Source organism: Corythoichthys intestinalis, chromosome 18 (genome assembly GCF_030265065.1).
Source record: "Corythoichthys intestinalis isolate RoL2023-P3 chromosome 18, ASM3026506v1, whole genome shotgun sequence".
Lineage (NCBI taxonomy): Eukaryota > Metazoa > Chordata > Actinopteri > Syngnathiformes > Syngnathidae > Corythoichthys > Corythoichthys intestinalis.
In genome coordinates this window covers 23,681,812-23,701,542 of record NC_080412.1, presented here as the reverse complement: position 1 = coordinate 23,701,542, position 19,731 = coordinate 23,681,812, and the positions used below count along the sequence as shown (strand labels likewise).

The following is a 19,731-nucleotide window of genomic DNA, read 5'->3' as shown; positions in this document are numbered from 1 at the left end:
GAAGGGGTCCTTATGCGGCGGCCTAGGCACAGAGACGGCTATTTTTTCCAGCCAAAAAAAACATGCATTGGAACGGGGAAAATGCACCTGCACATTCAGCAAGTGAAAAGGGATACATAGAAGTCTGAACATAATGAAAATGATTCACTTAATAATGGTAGTGTCTATTCTATCCTGACAACATACGGGAAGACAATATACTTATATTACTTATATAACTGCACTCATCATATAATGCAAATACATTTGCTTAAAAGTTGGTGGGGACAATTTGAGCATCCTGAAAATGTGGTAGTGTTATATCCAGGGGTGAAAGTGGGCCAGAACGGTCAGGAGCGCAGTTCCGGTATAAGATTCAGGGCCAAAACGCAGTTCTGGTGTAAAATTCAGGGCCGGAATGCTGTTCCGGTACACGGTGCTTTGATACCGAAAATATGACGGCAACTGTCAAAATGCTATAAAAAAAAAAATGCTAAGCTGCCACACATGCATTTCAGCTCCAAGAAGAAAACAATCTACCAACATCAGATTTACATACACAAGTGTTAACAACAAGCATAATAAAGTGCTTGTATAGCGTAATCAGTTTCCACCAATATTTATTATTGATTTTATTCCACGGACGGCATGGAGGTTTCCCCAGCTGCTGCAGTTATCGTCTGATGATGATGAGTCACGTCAATGTGCGAATGCACGCAGCAAAGCAAAACGCCTGGACTCATTTATCCCTTCAATTGGCTGACATACTGACATGTGATCAGCAGAGATGGTTAGCTCTGACTGGTTCAAATGTGCATATTTTCTGGAACAGCAAAAAAAAAAAAAAAAAAGTGTTAAATTGATGCGACAAAAAAGGCTAATGCAACAAAATGGATCAAATCTTTAAGAGCAACGAAAGAGTTGAGGAGGCTTATTTATCATATTTTGTTTTATTTGCTCTGATGGGGAGGTTCAGAACATCTTAGCTGTCAATGTGCACTTTGGACTTATATTTGTTCATTTATGTTAGGCTACTTATTCATTTCCTTATGATTTAAAAAAGTCAATGTTTGCGCGATCTTCAAGATATATTCCATTTCAATCTGCAAAATATAAGTAATTTGTACTTATTTTTCTGAATATATGTTACTAATATCTTTATTATTAAAAAAAGTAAATGTTAACATTAACTTCCTATTTTAATATATATCCTATGTTCTTAAGTAGTTAAAATTGAGATTTGGCATTTAGTATGTGAGGAAATGATGGGAAATTAATTAGGAGATGGAGGTTGGGGTTATTGCTGTTTTTTTTTTTACTTTTATTTTACAAGTCATTGAAAAAAAAAAACAATTTTGAATGATGAAAAATAAATAAAATTTCTGGCTCCATGGCGACCTTCAGTCGGGGCATTCCGGCAAGAAATTCTAGCCACTTTCACCCCCGGTTATATCCCTACCATCCCTTTGCTATCCTACGCCCTTGCATCAATCATTTAGCCTTACAATTAATTACGTTCATATTGGTGATGAATGTAGCCCTGACCCCCATTCACCCAATCTGTTTGGTTTTATTAATGTCCCGTCCCCAGCAAAAAGTATTATCAAACATGCATATAAAACGCCGTTTCATTACAAAACTATAAATGTGCATTCACTCAAAAATAATATTTCTCCCAAAAATATGTCAGCATAACCAAGGTCCAAAGTGGGCGGGAACGGTCAGGAACGCAGTTCCGGTATAAGATTCAGGGCCGGAATGCTGTTCCGGTATACGGTGCTTTGATTCCGAAAATATGACGGCAACTGTCAAAACGCAATGTAAAAAAAAAAAATTCAAAGCTTCCACACATGCATTTCATCTCCAAGAAGAAAACAATCTACCAACATCAGATTTACATACACAAGTGTCAACAACAAGCAGAATAAAGTGCTTGTGTAGGGTAATCCGTTTCCCCTGATATTTATTATCTATTTTATTACACGGACGGCATGGAGGTTTCCGCAGCTTTTGCAGTTATCTGAGTCTGACGATGACGAGTCACGTCAATGTGCGAATGCACGCAGCAAAGCAAAACACCTGGACTCATTTATCCGTTCAATTGCCTGACATACTGACATGTGATCAACAGAGATAGTTAGCTCTGATTGGTTCAAATGTGCATGTTTTCTGAAACAGCGGGAAAAAGGGCAATGTAGGCAAAAGGTGGCTTATTTATCATATTTAGTTTTATTTGCTCTGATGGGGAGGTTCAGAACATCTTAGCTGTCAATGTGCACTTTGGACTAATATTTGTTCATTTATGTTAGGCTACTTATTAATTTCCTTATGATTTAAAAAAGTCAATGTTGGTGCAATCTTCAAAATATATTCCATTTCACTCTGCATAATATAAGTCATTTGTACTTATTTTTCTTAATGTACTGTATGTTACTTATCTTTATTTTTTTTTTAAAAAAATATTTTTTAAACACAACAAAAAGTAAATGTTTACATTATCTTCAATTTTAATATACATCATATGTTCTTAAGTAGTTAAAATTGAGATTTGGCATTTAGTATGTGAGGGAATGAGGGTAAATAAAAATTAGGAGATGGAGGTTGGGGTTATAGCTGTTTTTGTTAACTTTATTTTGCAAATCCTTGAAAAAATACAATTTTGAATGAAAATCAGTTGTTGTATGTGTAATAGAAATAACTAACCAAAACAGTTTTCATTGCATTTCAGTAGTTTTACAGTAGTTTTAAAATAAATACAATTTCTGGCTCCGTGGCGATCTTCACGTTGGGGAGTTCCGGCAAGAAATTCTAACCACTTTCACCCCTGAGCATAACACGAAATTAACTTTCTATGCTGGCGTTAGCGTCATAAAAATCACATTTGACTACAACTCCCAGAATTCACCACGCGTCTCATTTCCGGTCCTGCGCCGTTTCTGGAGCGGATTGGAACCCGGAGTCAGGATTCGATAAATGAAGTGTCTTTTGCAGAAAAGGTAAGATATTTCCCGGTCAATGCGCGTCGGAAGAAAGCGAATTGTTGCCGCACTCGAGTAGAATAGGTGTACCCGGTTTGTTTGGTTGGCTACGAGTTTCCCCTTTTCGGCTCCATGGATGTCTGCTGAACGCTGAGGCACTGCGACTCCGGTTTGGCGCTTTACGTCTCCGGTCCATCCGCCATGCCGACTGTTCTTTGTTACATTTTTGTTCGAGACCAGACGCTCAGATCGGAGTTAAAACCCGGCAACAGTTTGGGAGCAACCAAAATCCCGGATCCACTCCGACTGCACACGTTAACATGTTGGTTCGAACTATGCTGCCTTGTTATTGTTGGCACAATAGCGTCAATTTTTGCGCATATAGCTCCGTAGCCAGGCAATAAATGTATTTTCGGACACATCATTTCATTTGTATTGGAATGGGCACTCACCTTTTTACCTCATATTTTACAACTGTTTACTATTTCACTTCCTACTTGTTCAGTTGTAGTAGAAGTCGTTTGTAAATTGAATAAATATGAGGTTAATTGTTTCTAGGTTTGCAGAATGGCAAGTCAGACTCCTGAGGAGATCATCTGTGAGTATAAATCTCCTCAAAATGGGAGTGGTGGATGTCAGTGTGTTGACAGGTATAGTGTCTGTGCTGGTGTGTGTGTTACAGGGTGTGAAGATTGTGAGCAGTACCATGACTCTGAGTGCCCTGAATTTGGACCCCTGGTGACTGTCCAGGACTCTTTTGTCCTCAGTCGGGCCCGGTGAGCATGCACCTTATTGAAAATTTGACTGAAATCTGCTAATAAAATCTTAGTTTTATCTGAATGTTTACAAGCATGTAGGGCTGCAGCTATCGAATATTTTAGTAGTCCATTAATCGATGGACTAGTTAGTTCGAATAATCGAGTAATCGGATAAGGAACATGAAAATTTTAAAATACAAGAGTTAAGCCTCAAATGGTATACTTTTTTTTAAAATTAGGATCTATGTACTACAAAAGAACAATTGGCTAACATAGAAAAAGTCAGCTAATTACGTGCCATAAAATACTAAAGATTTTTTTTTTTACAATGCGCTTGACAAAGGATTCAGACACATATTCCCACAAAAAACGGCTAAATAAACCTATAAACTAAATTATGAATGCATTAAAAAGCATTAGCTCAAACAAAAACATAGCTTATGTTGGTCTGAACAGGGAGCAGTTGGATTCAGCCATGTGAAAAGAGGCAGACTAGAGGGCCTTGTATCCACCCTAATCAATAAAACTAAATGCAAACACTTGCAAAATAAACCAGTACAACGCCACTTTAATTAAACGAATACTCGAAGCAACAAAATTTAATTCGAATATTTTTTTGCTAATCGAATACTCGAGTTAATCGATTAATCGTTGCAGCACTACAAGCATGCAATGTTAATTTGCTGCAAGAGCGTAGGTTTGGTCACAATATTGGTAGGGACGATATAACAGCATAACCTGCATGTACACTTTTTGCTGGGGGCGGGACATTAATAAGACCAAGCCAATTGGGTGAACGGCGGCCAGGGCTACATTTCTCACTGATAAGAACTAGGGCTGCAGCTATCGGTTATTTTAGTAGTCGATTAATCGATGAACTAGTTAGTTCAAACAATCGAGTAATCGGATAAGGAACATGAAAAATTAAAATACCTGAGCTGAGCCTCAAACGGTATTAAAAAATATATATAATGATCTATGTACGACAAAAGAACAATGGCTAACTTATAAGGATGTAACGGTACATGTATTTGCATTGAACCGTTTCTGTTCGGGGTCCTCGGTTCGGAACGGAGGCATACCGAACGAGTTTCTAACGTAATGTAACCCTTACTTTTTGAGGCTGTGAGTTGATCGGGTTACAGTTTCTTTGTATAGATTATATTTACTCCATCTTCTCTACTATAATGAGGACCAACACGGTAGGACAGTTAAGAAACGTCAACGGCGCGACAACGTGGCTGCCGCGAGAACGCAGTGAAACTCGGGCGTTAAAGTCAATCGGCCAATGCACACCAGTCCCAGAAGCGGCTCAATGCGACGCACGAGAATGGCAGAGTTGATTATTTGACGCGAGACGCGGCCCTCCTGCGTCTACTACTACCGGTAGCTAAGATCGGGCCGGAAGTCACTCGTGTAAAAATACGGTGGATCCGGTCGATTTTCAAACTAATATGCATCGTAACCTACTTTTTGAGTCCATCAGATCTCTTGAGTGGTAGACCAGGGCACAGTTGTCTTGTCTTTGTTGATTTACTGCTGTCTTCTCTGCTATAATAATAACCAACACGGCTCCGTGTTCAATACAAAATCCTCCTACCACAACAAAACAAGTACTGAACTAATATTCACATAGGAACTAAAGTTATACAACATAAAATATACAATATAAATGAATACTACATCACATTTGTAAAATACAAACACATAATAAAATAAATAACAGTCCATTTAAATAAAATAAATTGAAATGAGCTAAAACACCTGTAATTAAATAATAAAAATAATACACACATCCTGTTTACACAATTAAATTAATTTCTGTGTGGCGCTTTAACTTGAGAAAATCCACCAATAAAGCTTTTGAAAACTGTTCATAAGAAAAAAATGTTTCATTGAGGCATTGCATTTGTAAAATACATGTTAAAATCTTTGTCATTGGGATTGCTTTTCTCTTTAGCACAGGACTTCTTTCTTCTTCTTTCTTTCAGAAAGGAAGCTGACCAATATGCGGGGTCTGAAAGGCAAATTGTTGTTGGATTATCTTTAAATACCCACTACTTTTTGAGCAGAATTCTAGCTTTGAATAGGCTAATGTTCCTATTGTTGAAAGCACAAAAGTGTGTAATAAACAACTTGCACATTTATATTTTGCATTTTGTTTTCTTACTGTACCGAAAATGAACCGAACCGTGACCTCAAAACCGAGGTACGTACCGAACCAAGATGTGTGTGTACCGTTACACCCCTACTAACTTACATAGCAAAAGTTTAATGATGCTCTGAACAAATGGTTCAGACAAATATTCCGACCAAAAAAAAACAAAAACATATACCAATAAACTAAATTACGAATGCATTAAAAAACATTAGCTCAGACAAAAACTTGGCTTATGTTGTTCTTAACATGGAGCAGCTGGATTCAGCCATGTAAAATAAGGCAATCTAGAGGGCAGTGTATCCACCCAAATCAATTAAACTAAATGCAAACACTTTCAAAATAAACCATCACAAGGGCACTTTAATTAAACGAATACTCGAAGCAGCAAAATTGAATTCAAATCTTTTTTTTCTAATCGAATACTCGAGTTAATTGATTAATCGTTGCACCTCTAATAAGAACCTGATTAATTGATTGAGTAAATGATTAATGCAAAATAAATCTGTATTGATTTTTACTAACTTTCACGCTGCAAATTTACAGTATAATGTCTTAATCTGATATTTTTTCTTAAATCTAGTTGAACAATTTTCTCTATCTTGTTTTGAGTTTTAAAGGTTAAGGGTAGTTAACAGACTAATGCGTCAAATTCTTCCACTTGCTTTAGTAAATATTACTATTTGTTCTTATTAAGTCCATACATCTAAAAGTCGGTCATTTTTCGCACAGCTGTGACCTATAGTCCAAAAATACGTTATTTGGCAGGTTTTGAACAGTCCCTCAAAAAAAGAGTCTAACATTGACTTATTTTTAATCACTCCATGTAAGGTGAACTGTAAAGTACACATAATACACGTATGTATTGTAAATGTACACATAGTAATAAAATAATAATAGTAAATAAATAAATAACATTCATTGTGCACTAAAATAAAAAAATACATTTTATTGTTTTAGGCCCGTTAAAAAAAAAAAAAAAGCAAAGAAGCGATATAGACGATAGGAATTAAAGCACAACAAGTGAAATCAACGGACGATCACAACAACAAGAGACACTGTGGCAAAAACATAGAACAAACCGAAACCCTTACAAATAACAAATGCACACTACCTGTGTTCTTTTTCAGTTCCTCTATTCCAAATAGCCTGGAGATCAGATCAGTGGCAGAGGGCCTCGAGGGCGTTTTCGTCCAACGACGGCTGGTCAAAAGGACTCGTTTTGGTCCGTTCGAGGCAAAGCGGGTCACCGTTTTAGACAAAGAAGGAGTATTTCCCTTAAAGGTACTTTCATGCAATTCCTGAGATGTGTAGTTTGTCCTAGAGGTTCAAATACATCCCTACCTTATGTTGAGCAGATCTTCAAGAAAGATGGCATAGTCGTGTGTTTTGACTGTAGTAGTGAAGATGACTGTAACTGGATGATGCTAGTAAGGCCTGCCACCGATCACCAGCATCAAAATCTGACTGCTTACCAGCAGGATGAAGAAGTGTTCTTCAACACATCCCAGGTTCGTCAACGCATCCAATCCTAGAGATATTTGGGTATTTATATGAAGCTCATGTTTTTTTCGTTTGGCGTTTGTTGAACAGGATGTGCTTCCAGGAACAGAGCTAAGGGTCTGGTATGGCGCTTTCTATGCCAAAAAGATGGAGAAGCCATTGCTCAAGGTTTCAGTGGAGCCACCACTACCACCTCCAGGTCTATAATATTGTAATAATAATATTTGAAATGAGTTCATTATCATAACCAGGCAGTTGTATTTGACTAGTTTCGGGATCTACAATCGAAACTTGTGAGAAAACCAGTTCTTCTTCGACCCCTGGGATGAATGACAAAAATTTAGGTAAGCCGATTCAAATAACAATGGCCTTACTGTGAATGTATAATTGACATGCATTGGGGATTTTTTTTCTTGAATAAGTGGGGATACAATTCTGAAAAGCATTTTCCTTGGGTTGGTTCCCCAAGAAAAAAAAAATCAAAATTTTTGAAGTCACACCTGTGTATAGGTCGCACTAGCCAAAAAATGCACAATGAAGAGGGAAAACACGTATGAGATGCATTTTTTGGGATAGTTTAATTTTATCAGAGACTTAGAACAAACATTATGCAATTACATTATACATTACAATAACAACAATAAAATGAAGTATAATTAGTAAATAGTAGGGGTGTAACGGTATAAACAAGTCACAGTTCGATACATACGTCGCTGTACAACAGGAAAAACACAAGGCTTTTTTTAATCACGATATTTGAAAGTTCAAGTTTGTTCTATTGGCTAAGACCAGTTTTGTTAATTACGGCGTTAGAATATAACAGTGTTTCTAACGGTGTTATTTTTCTCAGCGCTGAGTGATCTAATTAATTACTTTTCCCGTCTTTGCAAGACCGTTACTGAGGACGTGAAGGGGAGCGTTATGACAATTTGGTTGAATGAAGCGCGAGCTGTCTGATTGTGTCACACGCTGCCTGATGGAGCACCTGCCCCTTTGTCCCTACATGCCCATAGTGCCCTTTTTTAACTGGGCTTTTTTTTTTTTTTTTTTTTCTTTTTGATGCGTAGGTGTGTGCTGGCACACCACCAAGTACTTTACTTGAACACCAAAAACACATTTAAAAAAAAAAAAAAAAAAATAGGTGACTGTGTGCTAATCCGCCGCATAACTTTTTCTTCGTCTGTTTTGGTTTTTCTTCAGTTGTTGGTTCAGGTGCATTACGTCTACTGTACATGGATTATTTATTATTATTATTATTATTATTATTATTTTTTTTTTTTTTTAACTCAAAACATTTTCACCGTCTGACTCCGTGTGCTGAACCGTGATTCCTGTACTGTGACGCTGCGGGATGAATACAAATACTGCTACATTCTAAGTCAGTGGTACTTAACTAAAGTCAGTGGTACTTGCTAAAGTTAGCGAACTCCATGAGTTTCACAGGTGCATTGACCGAACCCTTTGGAATTAAAAACTTTTTTTTTTTCCAAAGTCAAAATCGATAATCTAAGCTAGCAAGCTAAAACCTAAGTGAATTTCCATTCAAATTTCTTCATTTAAACAGCATGTTTTTAAACAGGCCAAATTTATGTTTTTATCTTAATGCCTGCAGCATCATCAGACCACTAAACCAATACTGGTCCAATCAACACCTATCTTAAATTTGGAGAAATGTATCCTATATTTTTTAACACTAAACCTGCTTAGTTGCATTAACCTTGACTGTGCAGTTTCTGTCATGTCTACACCTCAAATGATATCGAATTTACTGAAAGAACTTAAATGATCGCCAAATTTGTACACAAAGTCATTATGTTTGAATATATATATATGGCGGAAAACACTCAGGTGACTTGAAGTTCCTCTCTTAGACCCCCAATTTGGTCAGATTTCAATAAAGTCCTATATGCATGTGTGATACATCATTGGAAAGCTTAAAATCTCAATTTTCTGGAGGAAGTAACATTTTGAACAGAAGGGCATTAAAAAAATAAAAAATAAACAGCATAACCCTAACTGGAGGTGAGAGCACGCGAGAGCATAATTAAAGACGCCATCATTTTAACGAGATATTATTGCGTACTTACCTTGTCTTGATCCAAAAACTCCATGTAGCATGTATCATCGAGTGACAAGACACGGATGTGAATGGCCACAGCCGGATTTTGGGGGGATTTTTTTGGGTGAATCATGGTAATATAAAAAGGGTCGCGATGCAGAAATCGCAGACATCAAGGAGTTGTCGAGATATTGTTTTTCATATACTGTATTTACCCTTTTAAACTTTTTTTCCAATTTTTCTTTGTTTGATCAATTATTTATCATCTCACATATTGGGAAAATGCGACAGTAACAACAACAAAAAATTAAGCCATTATTATGAGGTAGATATCCGTGACTTATTTACAGACACCATTTTTTTCCATTGTGACGTAATTTGTTTAAAAGTTTAAAATATGCAAGTGAATAATTTTTTTAAAGTTTTTTTTTTTTTTTTTTTTTTTTAATTAAATATTAGACATCAATGATTCTAAGCTAAAATTGACAGACATTTTGAGTAAGAAATATAATTACTTACCTTCTTTTTATGGCTGGGTTGAAACAAAAGCAGTTGCGCGACGTCTGTACACGGGGGTTTCCAGGGTAAAACAAACAAATTAAAAATAGTTTGGGGGCTTAATGCGCCCTGAATCTGCAATTGCAGCATATAGACAAATTTTTCTATCAAACACAAGTTTTTTGGGGGCTTAAAATACAGCAGTTTATTTTAAAGAGGGGTGCAAGAGCAGAAACTGCTTTTTCAGTCTTGTCTGTGCTTTCCGCCATATATATTTTATATATGAATCTTCTCACAAATCCAATACACTGTAAATTCGCAACAAATAAGTTTTCTTTTGATTTCCTTTTCACGTTGGAAAATGGAATTAAACTCAATTCATTTCACACATTCATTTCTTTTTTTTTTTTTTTTATTCATGTCGACATTCTCATTCTATCACATCCCTGCCTCCCATACTATTTTCATGGCGTAAAATGTGACGCAAATGTTGTTGTTGTTTTTTTTTTATTTCAATGCAGTGCACGCCACCCGTAGGTCCGTTGTACTTCCTCATACCAATTGAGATTCAGATAGAGGAATAGGAATAAACCCTGTAAATTGGGGAATAACAAGTCCAAAACCTGGTCTAAAAAGCCACTCTGCCTAGATTTAGTCAGCGTCCAAAAATAGGGCCCTTAGTGTCATAACTTTCGCCGAACCCTGGATGCCCAAACCCAGTCTTCCCTTGCCCTTATCCAGCCTGTTTTCCATATCTTACTCCTTTAACACACTTGAATCAAATAATCAGCTCATCAGCAAGCTCTGCAGGAGCCTGAAAAAGATCCTGATTATTTGATTCAGGTGTGATGGATGAGGGAGACATGGAAAACAAGCTGGAAAGGGACTCTCGAGCACCGTCCTTGAGCACCCCTGACTTAGAGTGTAATGGTATTTGTATTCATCCTGTTCCGTCATGGTACGGGAATCACAGTTCAACACATGCAGTCAGACAGTGAATAGGTTTGAGTTTTTAAAAAATAATCATTAAAAATAATCCATATCGTAGTTTGTCCTCCTTCAGTTTTCATAATTGGCTCATCAGCAAGCTCTGCAGGAGCCTGATAACGATCCTGATTATTTGATTCAGGTGTAATGGAGGAGGGAGACATGAAAAACAAGCTGGTTAGGGGCTCTCGAGCACCAGACTTGGGAACCCTTGCTCTAAGTCAGTACTTCTCAGATAGTGGGGCGCGCCCCCCTGGGGAGGCGCAGAGCGATGCCGGGGGGGCGCATGTGACCTCGGGGAACATGCTTTTTTTTTCTTTTCTTTTTTTTTTGCCGTACTGGAATTAACTGTACTTGCACATCCACTCAGTGGGTGGCAGTGGCGCTCTCATTTTCAGAGTGCGCGCAGTATTTTTGAACTAAGGAAGAGCACTCAGCACACACAGAAAACAGATATGAAGAGCAGTGTGCCGCCGCCGTTTTCGAAAGCCGTTTTCCGACCGGACTCACTCACGCAGCGACCCACTGTCTTGTCCGGTTCTCACGTCGCCGTCCAAGAAGTGCCATTTTCGGCTTGGGATCGTCTCGACGACCGCCCTCGCCTACGGTTCTACCTCGGCCGCCGAGAATGCGCTTTTTTCGTGCCGTTTGCCTTTTAGCTTTGACTTTTAATACAGTGGGTGATGAGGAAAGACCGCTGTTTACTGTGTCTAAAAATAATTATAGCAGACAGCCAGAAGCCAAATCAATTAAGACGCCACTTAAAGACATTAGACCCCAATCTCATTGTTAAGCCGCTTGATTTTTTCAGTGAAAACGTTCCGAATATTGCCAACAATCGTCCTGCTTTGTCAGTGTTATATCAGTAAACCAGTGAGCATTGTTAGCATGCTAATTGCAAAATAACTCCACACCATTGCAAAGGAGGTAAATACTGTGAGCAGCAAAAATAAAAACTCTCCTGTCCAAGGACACTTTTTTCCCCTCTTTTATTCAGATTTGTTTTTTCGGTCAAATTTTTTGGCACATTGTCCTCATGAGTGCATGTTTCTAATCAATTTTAATTTGTTATTATTTACTGATTTTATTACATTTTATTTTTCTGTATCAAATGGTCAAAAATGTACCTTGAGTGTATTTTTTAGTTTGGATGTGAATTTTTTTTAAAAATTCAGGCAAATTGATGCACGTCAAGTCTTCTCTGTTACAAACAAAACAATGTTAATAAAGTTATACTTTATTATAAGTTGATCTATGTTACTTTTTTTCTTTATTCGAAAAAAAGGACACAATGTTAGGCAAATGCGTATTTATAATAGTAATTTTATAGACAAATGATACTATTTACAGTGGCGGCAGAGAGTTTGGGGGGGCGCGAAACATTTTTCTTCTTCCTTGGGGGGGCGTGACAGAAAATAATTGAGAAGCACTGTATTAAGCCAACAACTATTTCCTGTACTCAAAAGACTCAAAGTCCTTTTGTGGGGAGTTGCGGTTAATCAGGTATTTGAACGCATTTAAGTGGCCTTGCATAACTAATTTAGTACCATAAACGCAATTATGAAAGTGTCATTGACTGTATGGAAACTTAAACCACAATTAGGCAGTGTGTCAAGGTTAATTCATAGGGTCTGAAATCACGAAGATGCAAGGGTCAACTTGGCAGTAATATTGCATTACTCTGCATTTTGACTGATATGATCACCTGTTATGAACATATGGATATTGCTCCAGGCTAAATAACTTCCTGTCTTGTAAAGACACTGATAGATGTTATAAAGTCACTCCCTCAAAAGTTACAGATGCATTTACTGTATATGATTTCTTTGTTCCAAAGGATTTTGAAATCTTTGACTCTTACCGATGTGTCAGTCGTTTGATTCTCAACATGCTTTAACTTGCATTTTTTTTTTTTTTTTTTGTGTGCAAATTATAGTTCTTATATTGTATTTTTGTGTGCTTGCTATTTCATGGATAGTGTTGTGGTTAGTTTGCTAGACTTTCACACATCCATTATGAGTTCTGTTCCCATTCATCGACGGTTTAAATATGAGGGCTAGTGGTTTGTTTGGCAACCACTTCAGATGAACATACTGTAGGCTAAGGCTACTGTTTACTTAAGGTTAGCTAGCATATGCCACAGCTCGCCAAGACCCTAAACCGGATAAGCTGTACAGAGAACTCATGGATGTCTACAATTTATTGCCATTATTTTTAATTCAATGTGGTAAATGAGCTGAGTAGCTGTATGTCTGTGTTTCAATGACTGAGAAGATAGAGGTCATAGGTGCTTGAAAAGAATTGAAATTTGATCTAACCCAGTGCCTCTCAATTATTTTTATTTTCCAATTTTAGTTTTTTTTATATTTGTTTTTTCTGTGCACATCCCACAATGCAGATGCAGTAAATACGGTGATGGTATCTACAGTGCTTCCGAAGGAGTGCCTACTACCACAGGAGGAGACCACGGTTGAGCCCGTTGAGGATGGCTGTGACCCCACTTTTCAACCACTTATAAAGAAGGGGATCAATCGTGGAAGGAAAGCTAAGAGTCGCAGACCTCGAGCTGTCGCCGCTGCATGCAGGACCAAAGGTGAGAGGAACACACTCATGTCATTCAACATGAAACTAATCTCACAATGTAATTCTCAGAGAGTGGAGTTTCCCTGAGACATGTGAATTGCCTAAAAAATCAATTTGTACAATACATTATGCTGAAAAGAACTGTAGCAAATATGGAAATGAGAAAGCCCGCAAACAGTTTGCGAAGACATATCAACAAAGCACATGGATTACTGGAACCATGTCCTGTGGTCTGATGAGACTGGCGGGCTTTCTTGTGTACCGTCTTCAGAAGAGGCTTCCCCCTGGGCTGATAGCCATGCACACCAATTTGATGTAGAGTACGGCATATGGTCTGAGCACCAACAGGCTGACCCCCCACCTCTTCAATCTCTGCAGCAATGCTGACAGCACTCCTGTAATGAGTCACATGACATTTTGGAGGGAAAATCACAAGCAGTACTCAATTTGGACATTTAGGGATCTGCATTTTTTCATAGGGGTGTACTCACTTTTGTTGCCAGGGGTTTAGATATTAACAGCTATATTTTGAGTTATTTTGAGGGGGAAATAAATTAACTCTATTATAAAGCTGCACACAGACTACTTTTCATTGGGTCAAAGTTTCATTTTGTCAGTGTTGTCCCATGAAAAGATATATTTAAATATCTGCAGAAATGCAAGGGGTGTACTCACTTTTGTGATACACTGTAGCACCTTTAGGTAGCTCGCTGGTCTGCGGGGGGCGGGTGAGACTAGAGCAGGGGTGTCCAAACTTTTTGCAAAGGGGGACAGATTTGGTGTGGTCAAAATTTTGGGGACCGACCTTGGCTGACGTCCTTTACGTAGAACGATATATTTAAGCAAATTTTAGCACGCCATTCTGTGAGTCACATTTGCTTAATTATTATTTTTAATTAATAATTTCAACAATCTTGCAACTAGCCTTTGTGGCGTTCTCCTTCGACTCTCGGGATCTTGCGAAATACTGCTGCTGTAAAATTAAACTAGCTTCAAGTTGCTTCAATTTCTCGCTACGCATCTTCCCTGTAATCTTGTTGTACATGTCAGCGTGTCTTGTTTGGTAATATCGCCTCACCTTGAACTCTTTAAAAACAGCGACTGTCTCTTTGCAAATGAGGCAGACACAGTGAAAAAATAGTCCAGTTTTCACCTATCCTTGAAGGGTCGGCTGTCGCAGTCAACTTTTTTTTTTGTGTGTTGATGGTCGCCATTTTAGAAAATTGGGAGTAAAGGGTCACATGGGGTAATGTTGCTTAGAGTGCTGCTGCCTTTTAGTGGGTAAATGAGGAGCAGCATTTAGTGTGTAAGCTACCTCATATGCTGGTAGCACTACTGCTGACCAATTTATTAAGTCTGTGTGTGGGCCAGACGTTATTGATTTTATGACTGAGGCTGGGTGGAGGCCGGATGAAATTTGACCACGGGCCGCATTTGGCCCCCGGGCCGGACTTTGGACATGTCTGGACTAGAGTGTGTTGTGAAATTATCGCATCACAGGAAACGGTGAAATGGGCACACTAGAAAAATGATTTCATTATTATTTAAAGACTTATTACGATTTGTTTTTTTTTTGTTTGTTCTTTTGTTATATTGTCTTGTATAATTTTTTAAAATACTGCTATCATCAAATAATATTTGAACATTTTTCTTGATACCCTTTTGGAAGCTGCGGCGCCCCTAAGCATTTGCCTAGCTCGCCTTATGGACGGCACGGGTCTAAGTTTTACAAGCGACAGCCAATGAAGCACTTCCTTGATAACAACCTCCTCAGCCCGTAAGACAACATACCCGCCCACTCCAAGCAATGGCGTCCACGCGTTTTATTTCTTTGGCTTCATAAGGCACAAAAATGCTAACATAAAATATATTTAAATTAAAAACATTATAAAAACCGTTCATTAAAGCCGACGTTCTGACAGGTTTGTGGTTTCAAATGTTTACTAGCAGCATTTGCGCATCCCCAAAGTGACATGTCCAAGTGCTGACTTCATCGGAGCGAGAGCATTCCATTTATATGGTTGCGGAGCAATCCCTGCAATAGAATCGTTCCGTTTTGGAGGCCAGAATCAAAAGCTTGCGTCTTCGCCATCACAGTGTACAGGCGAGGCCATTCCGCAACACAATCGTTGTGTCTTGGTGTCGCAGCTTCACCATGTAAATGGCCCCTTAGATGTAAAGTAGTGGGTTGAAAAATACGGCCCCGCTGGCCTCAATTGCTCCTGGGCTGAAAAATACGGCCCCGCTGGCCTCAATTGCCCCTGGGCCGCAAGTTTGAGAACCCTGGTTTAAATTGTTATTTCACAGTCTGGTGGTAATGGTTTATCACCAAGGAGGAGAATTGATGGTTGAAAGAGATTTTTTTTTTGTTTGTTAATGGTAACATGAGGATGTAGTTAAGTGAGACTTCCAAACAAAATTGAGAATGCTTGACCGAAGCGTTTACATACACACTGATCATAATTGCAATTTAATTAAAGAATTTCTCGTGTTTAGCGTTACATGGCAGATTTATTCATAACCTTTCCTTATGGTTGCAGATGTGAAGCCACCCGTGGCGAGTATAGAACCACTTCCATCCGAGTTAGCAGTTGCTACAGAGAGAAGCCGCCGTCTCGGGGCTTTAGACGTCGGGACTCTAATCAAGAGACACAAAGGCCGAGAGCACAAGAGGGTGTACCGCTGCTCCCTGTGCAACAAGGTCTTTCAGAACAGCAGTAACCTGAACCGACATATCCGATCACACGGTACTGGGACAGATTTCCTCTGACTTTGATAACAATTTTAAGGTATTAAATATGCTACAAGTGCATTTCCTGTTCACATTTCATCCTGTAGGTGATAAACTGTTCAAGTGTGACGAGTGCGACAAATTGTTCAGTCGAAAGGAGAGTTTGAAGCAGCATATCTCCTATAAGCACAGTAAGAATGTGGTGGGTATCGATGAGGAATTTTTTTAAATAAATGATTAGCTTCTCTTTCTACCGTTTTTTAAAAACATATTTTTCTTGCATTTTATAGCCGGACCTGGAATACAAGTATAAATGCAACACTTGTGAAAAATCCTTCCGCCTAGAAAATGCCTTGAAATTCCACAATTGCAGGACAGGTAAGGATGCTCTGCTCTCTTTTTTAGCTTACTTTTGTATACCTGGGAATTCACACTCAATGCTTAAGAGGAGAATGGCTACATAATTCCTAGAAAATCCAATGATTTAATGCTAAAAGGGATCCAGGGATAAAAAGACTTGGAGTTCTTAAAAGATAAACGTTATTATGAGTTAAAATAATGTCATTATTGTAGCTGCTCTTGATGTTTTCGTTTTTATACAATTTGTAAAATTTGTTTAACTAGTAGGTCGCCATTGTTGTTGACGTCGCAGGGCGGTGACATCTGTTCAACCCTTTCAATTTGAACCTAAGAGGAACATTAACTCGTTCACTCCTAGCCATTTTCACCTGAGCGAGGCCCTTCGCTCCCGGCCGTTTTACTGGATTTTGACTGATTTTGCAAGGCCCACAGAAAATTCTGTTCTATTGCTATATAAACATGGAACCCACCAAAAGAAAGATTAGACTCTCTTCTTTCAGAAGAAAAAAAAAGTTCATATCTTTTGCCAATCTTTAGAAATCAGCATTAGAAAATAGCTTAGTTTGAGCAATTTTCCAATTTCTGATGAAAAAACGGAGAAATTGAGCTTTTTTTGAAAGCATACATTTCAAACATAACTGTGACTTTAACGCAGCTAATTTTTGCTTTAGTTACATCCCAAACATCTGAATGTTTTCCTTTTACAAAATAAGATAAACAACAAGACAAATAGAGCTTTTGATAGCAAAGTAACAATTTATTTACACATAGCTAACTGAAAGATGACGCTGTTCCGGCCGCAACAGCTGATTAAACTTTTCCCTCATCGCCGCCTGTCTCATAAAGTTTAAATTTTTGAGTGTCTTCGGGCTCTGCTCGCGAGCAGCACGGACTGCACTAGTGGTCCCGGTCATTCTGCTTGGTCGTCCAGCGCCTGGCACCCATTCGCTCGTCTTCCGCAGGCGCCCCAGCCATGCGGCTTGGCCGTTCGTTGCCGTTGAATCGGGTTGTGGGTCTTACCAAATTCGCTACTGCCCTCCAGTGGCCAGTTTTATTGCTTTAAATTTTTTTTTTAATTCAGCTTTGTGCTTTGGAGCTAAATTGAATCAGAACCCAGAGATGTCTCTTTTGAAAAAAAAAACGTATTTATACGTCTTTGGGACACTGAAACAATTAAAAATAGAACGTATTTATACGTTTTTGGGAGCAATTGCATTAATGAGCATGACAGCACTATCGATATTTAACAAAACGAGCAGCAAAAGCAAAATGAACAGGAAAGACGGGATGACCACCAACCCCCACGCCCATCCCGCATGTGTTGGACGTCTCGCCGCGTAGAGGGAGTTGCAGTAACCCGGTAGTATTTGTCTAGTGACAGTGACAATCTACGTCAATACTTCTCAAATAGTGGGGCGGGCCCCTCCAGGGGGGCGCAGAGCAATGCTGGGGGTGGCGCATGTGACCTTGGGGAACATACTTTTTTGTCGTATGAGAGAAAGTGTAATTGCACATCCAGTCAGTAGGTGGCAGTGCCGCTCTCATTTTCAGCGTGTGTGCAGTACTTTTGAACCAAACAAGAGCACACAGCAAAGAGAACTGAAGATATGAAAAGCTAAGACAAGGAAATATGACGAAGCATATGTAGCATTTAGCTTTTGGCTATCTTTTAGTACAGTGGGAGACGAGGAAAGACCAGTCTGTCTACTTTGTCTAAAAATGTTTGCAGCGGACAGCAGGAATTATTTTTTTCAGCGAGTGCCAAATATTGCCAACAATCCTCCCGCTTTGTCAGTGTTACATCAGTAAACCAGCGAGCATGGTTAGCATCATATAAGGTGGCATACCAAGTTGCTCAGTGCAAAACAACCCCACACCAAAGCAAAGGAGCTGATACTGCCTACAGCAAAAATAAAAACTGTCCCTCTGCCCACTGCCATGTCGTTTTTGTTCTATTAATTTTTTGTTTTTTTTTGGTCTTTTTATATTCTTTCACATATTGTCTTCATGCTTGATGTGGCTAATCAATTTGAATTTATTATTATTTATTGATTTAATTAAACGGTCAAAAAATGTATGGAGTTTATTTTTACAGAATGTGTGGGGTTTTTTTACACTTTATTGTAAGTTGATCTATATTACTTTTCTCTTTAATATTAAAAATAGCACAATGTTATGCAGAGTTGTACTTATAATAAGAAGAATTTTATATACAAACGATACTATAGTATATTTACAGTGGTGGCAGAGAGTTGGGGGGGGCGCGGAACGTTTACGTCTTCCTGGGGGGGGCGTAACAGAAAATAAATGAGAAGCACTGATCTATGTCATCACCCCGAACGTCCATAAATCATGGCGCCCCCCCGTAGATCAAAACATGTACTAAATATTATAGATTTTTAAATCAATGGCAATATTTTGTTTCTAAAAACATATTATAGTAAAAGAGAACAATTGTGGCTTATTAGAGCCTACAAGTCTTTAAGTCCGAGGTTCTTTTTATCTGCAGCTCTATTTCAAACAAACAATACTTTTACCAATGGGACGAATGATGGGGAGGGGATACACCTAATAACCAATAGTATTGGAAGAGGGGCAGATTGGGGTGTGACAGGGTAGGTAGATAAATTCAAATCTATCACCCTTATAGAGTGTGAACGAGTAAAACTGAATTAATTGTATTATCTTCCTTTCTCTAGACGACAAGACGTTCCAGTGTGATATCTGCTCCCGCTTCTTCTCCACTAACAGCAACTTGTCCAAGCACAAGAAGAAGCATGGAGAAAAGCTCTACTCCTGTGAAATCTGCAACAAGATGTTCTACCGCAAAGACGTCATGCAGGAGCATCACAGGAGGCATGGTGTCGGTGAGAATATGACATTTAAATATTTTTTCTTTTATTTAGTCTCGTTTTTAAATGACTTTATTCTTGAGGTTAATATAATATATAATAAATATGATGGATTATTAATCCTTTTTATAGGTCTTATAAACATGTGAGCTGTATGATTTAAGATAATCCTTTATTGGTTCCCATTAGGGAAATTCAGGTATTGCAGCAGCATCAAAACAGTATACAGTCCTAAGTATAAAATATAAAAAAAACTATATAAAAGGTCAAAGGTGGGTAGAGTAG

At 38.4% G+C, this 19,731-nt stretch overlaps 1 protein-coding gene across 2 annotated transcripts in view; it reads left to right on the top strand.

Moving 5' to 3' along the window:
• The first annotated feature begins 2,577 nt into the window (after positions 1–2,577).
• The window catches only part of prdm15 (PR domain containing 15), a 32,792-nt gene continuing 15,638 nt past the window's right edge, over positions 2,578–19,731 (top strand). The window contains exons 1-12 of one of the 2 annotated variants that reach the window (XM_057821923.1): positions 2,578–2,975; positions 3,516–3,555; positions 3,640–3,733; positions 7,004–7,157; positions 7,232–7,384; positions 7,467–7,575; positions 7,646–7,720; positions 13,319–13,513; positions 16,044–16,250; positions 16,342–16,436; positions 16,525–16,612; positions 19,294–19,461. In XM_057821923.1, coding sequence (XP_057677906.1) covers positions 3,525–3,555; positions 3,640–3,733; positions 7,004–7,157; positions 7,232–7,384; positions 7,467–7,575; positions 7,646–7,720; positions 13,319–13,513; positions 16,044–16,250; positions 16,342–16,436; positions 16,525–16,612; positions 19,294–19,461 — 1,369 coding nt within the window. In that variant the 5' untranslated portion in view covers positions 2,578–2,975; positions 3,516–3,524. Of the gene's footprint in view, positions 2,976–3,025; positions 3,280–3,515; positions 3,556–3,639; positions 3,734–7,003; positions 7,158–7,231; positions 7,385–7,466; positions 7,576–7,645; positions 7,721–13,318; positions 13,514–16,043; positions 16,251–16,341; positions 16,437–16,524; positions 16,613–19,293; positions 19,462–19,731 lie in introns of those variants that run through there. The other variant, XM_057821924.1, reaches the window with a different exon arrangement.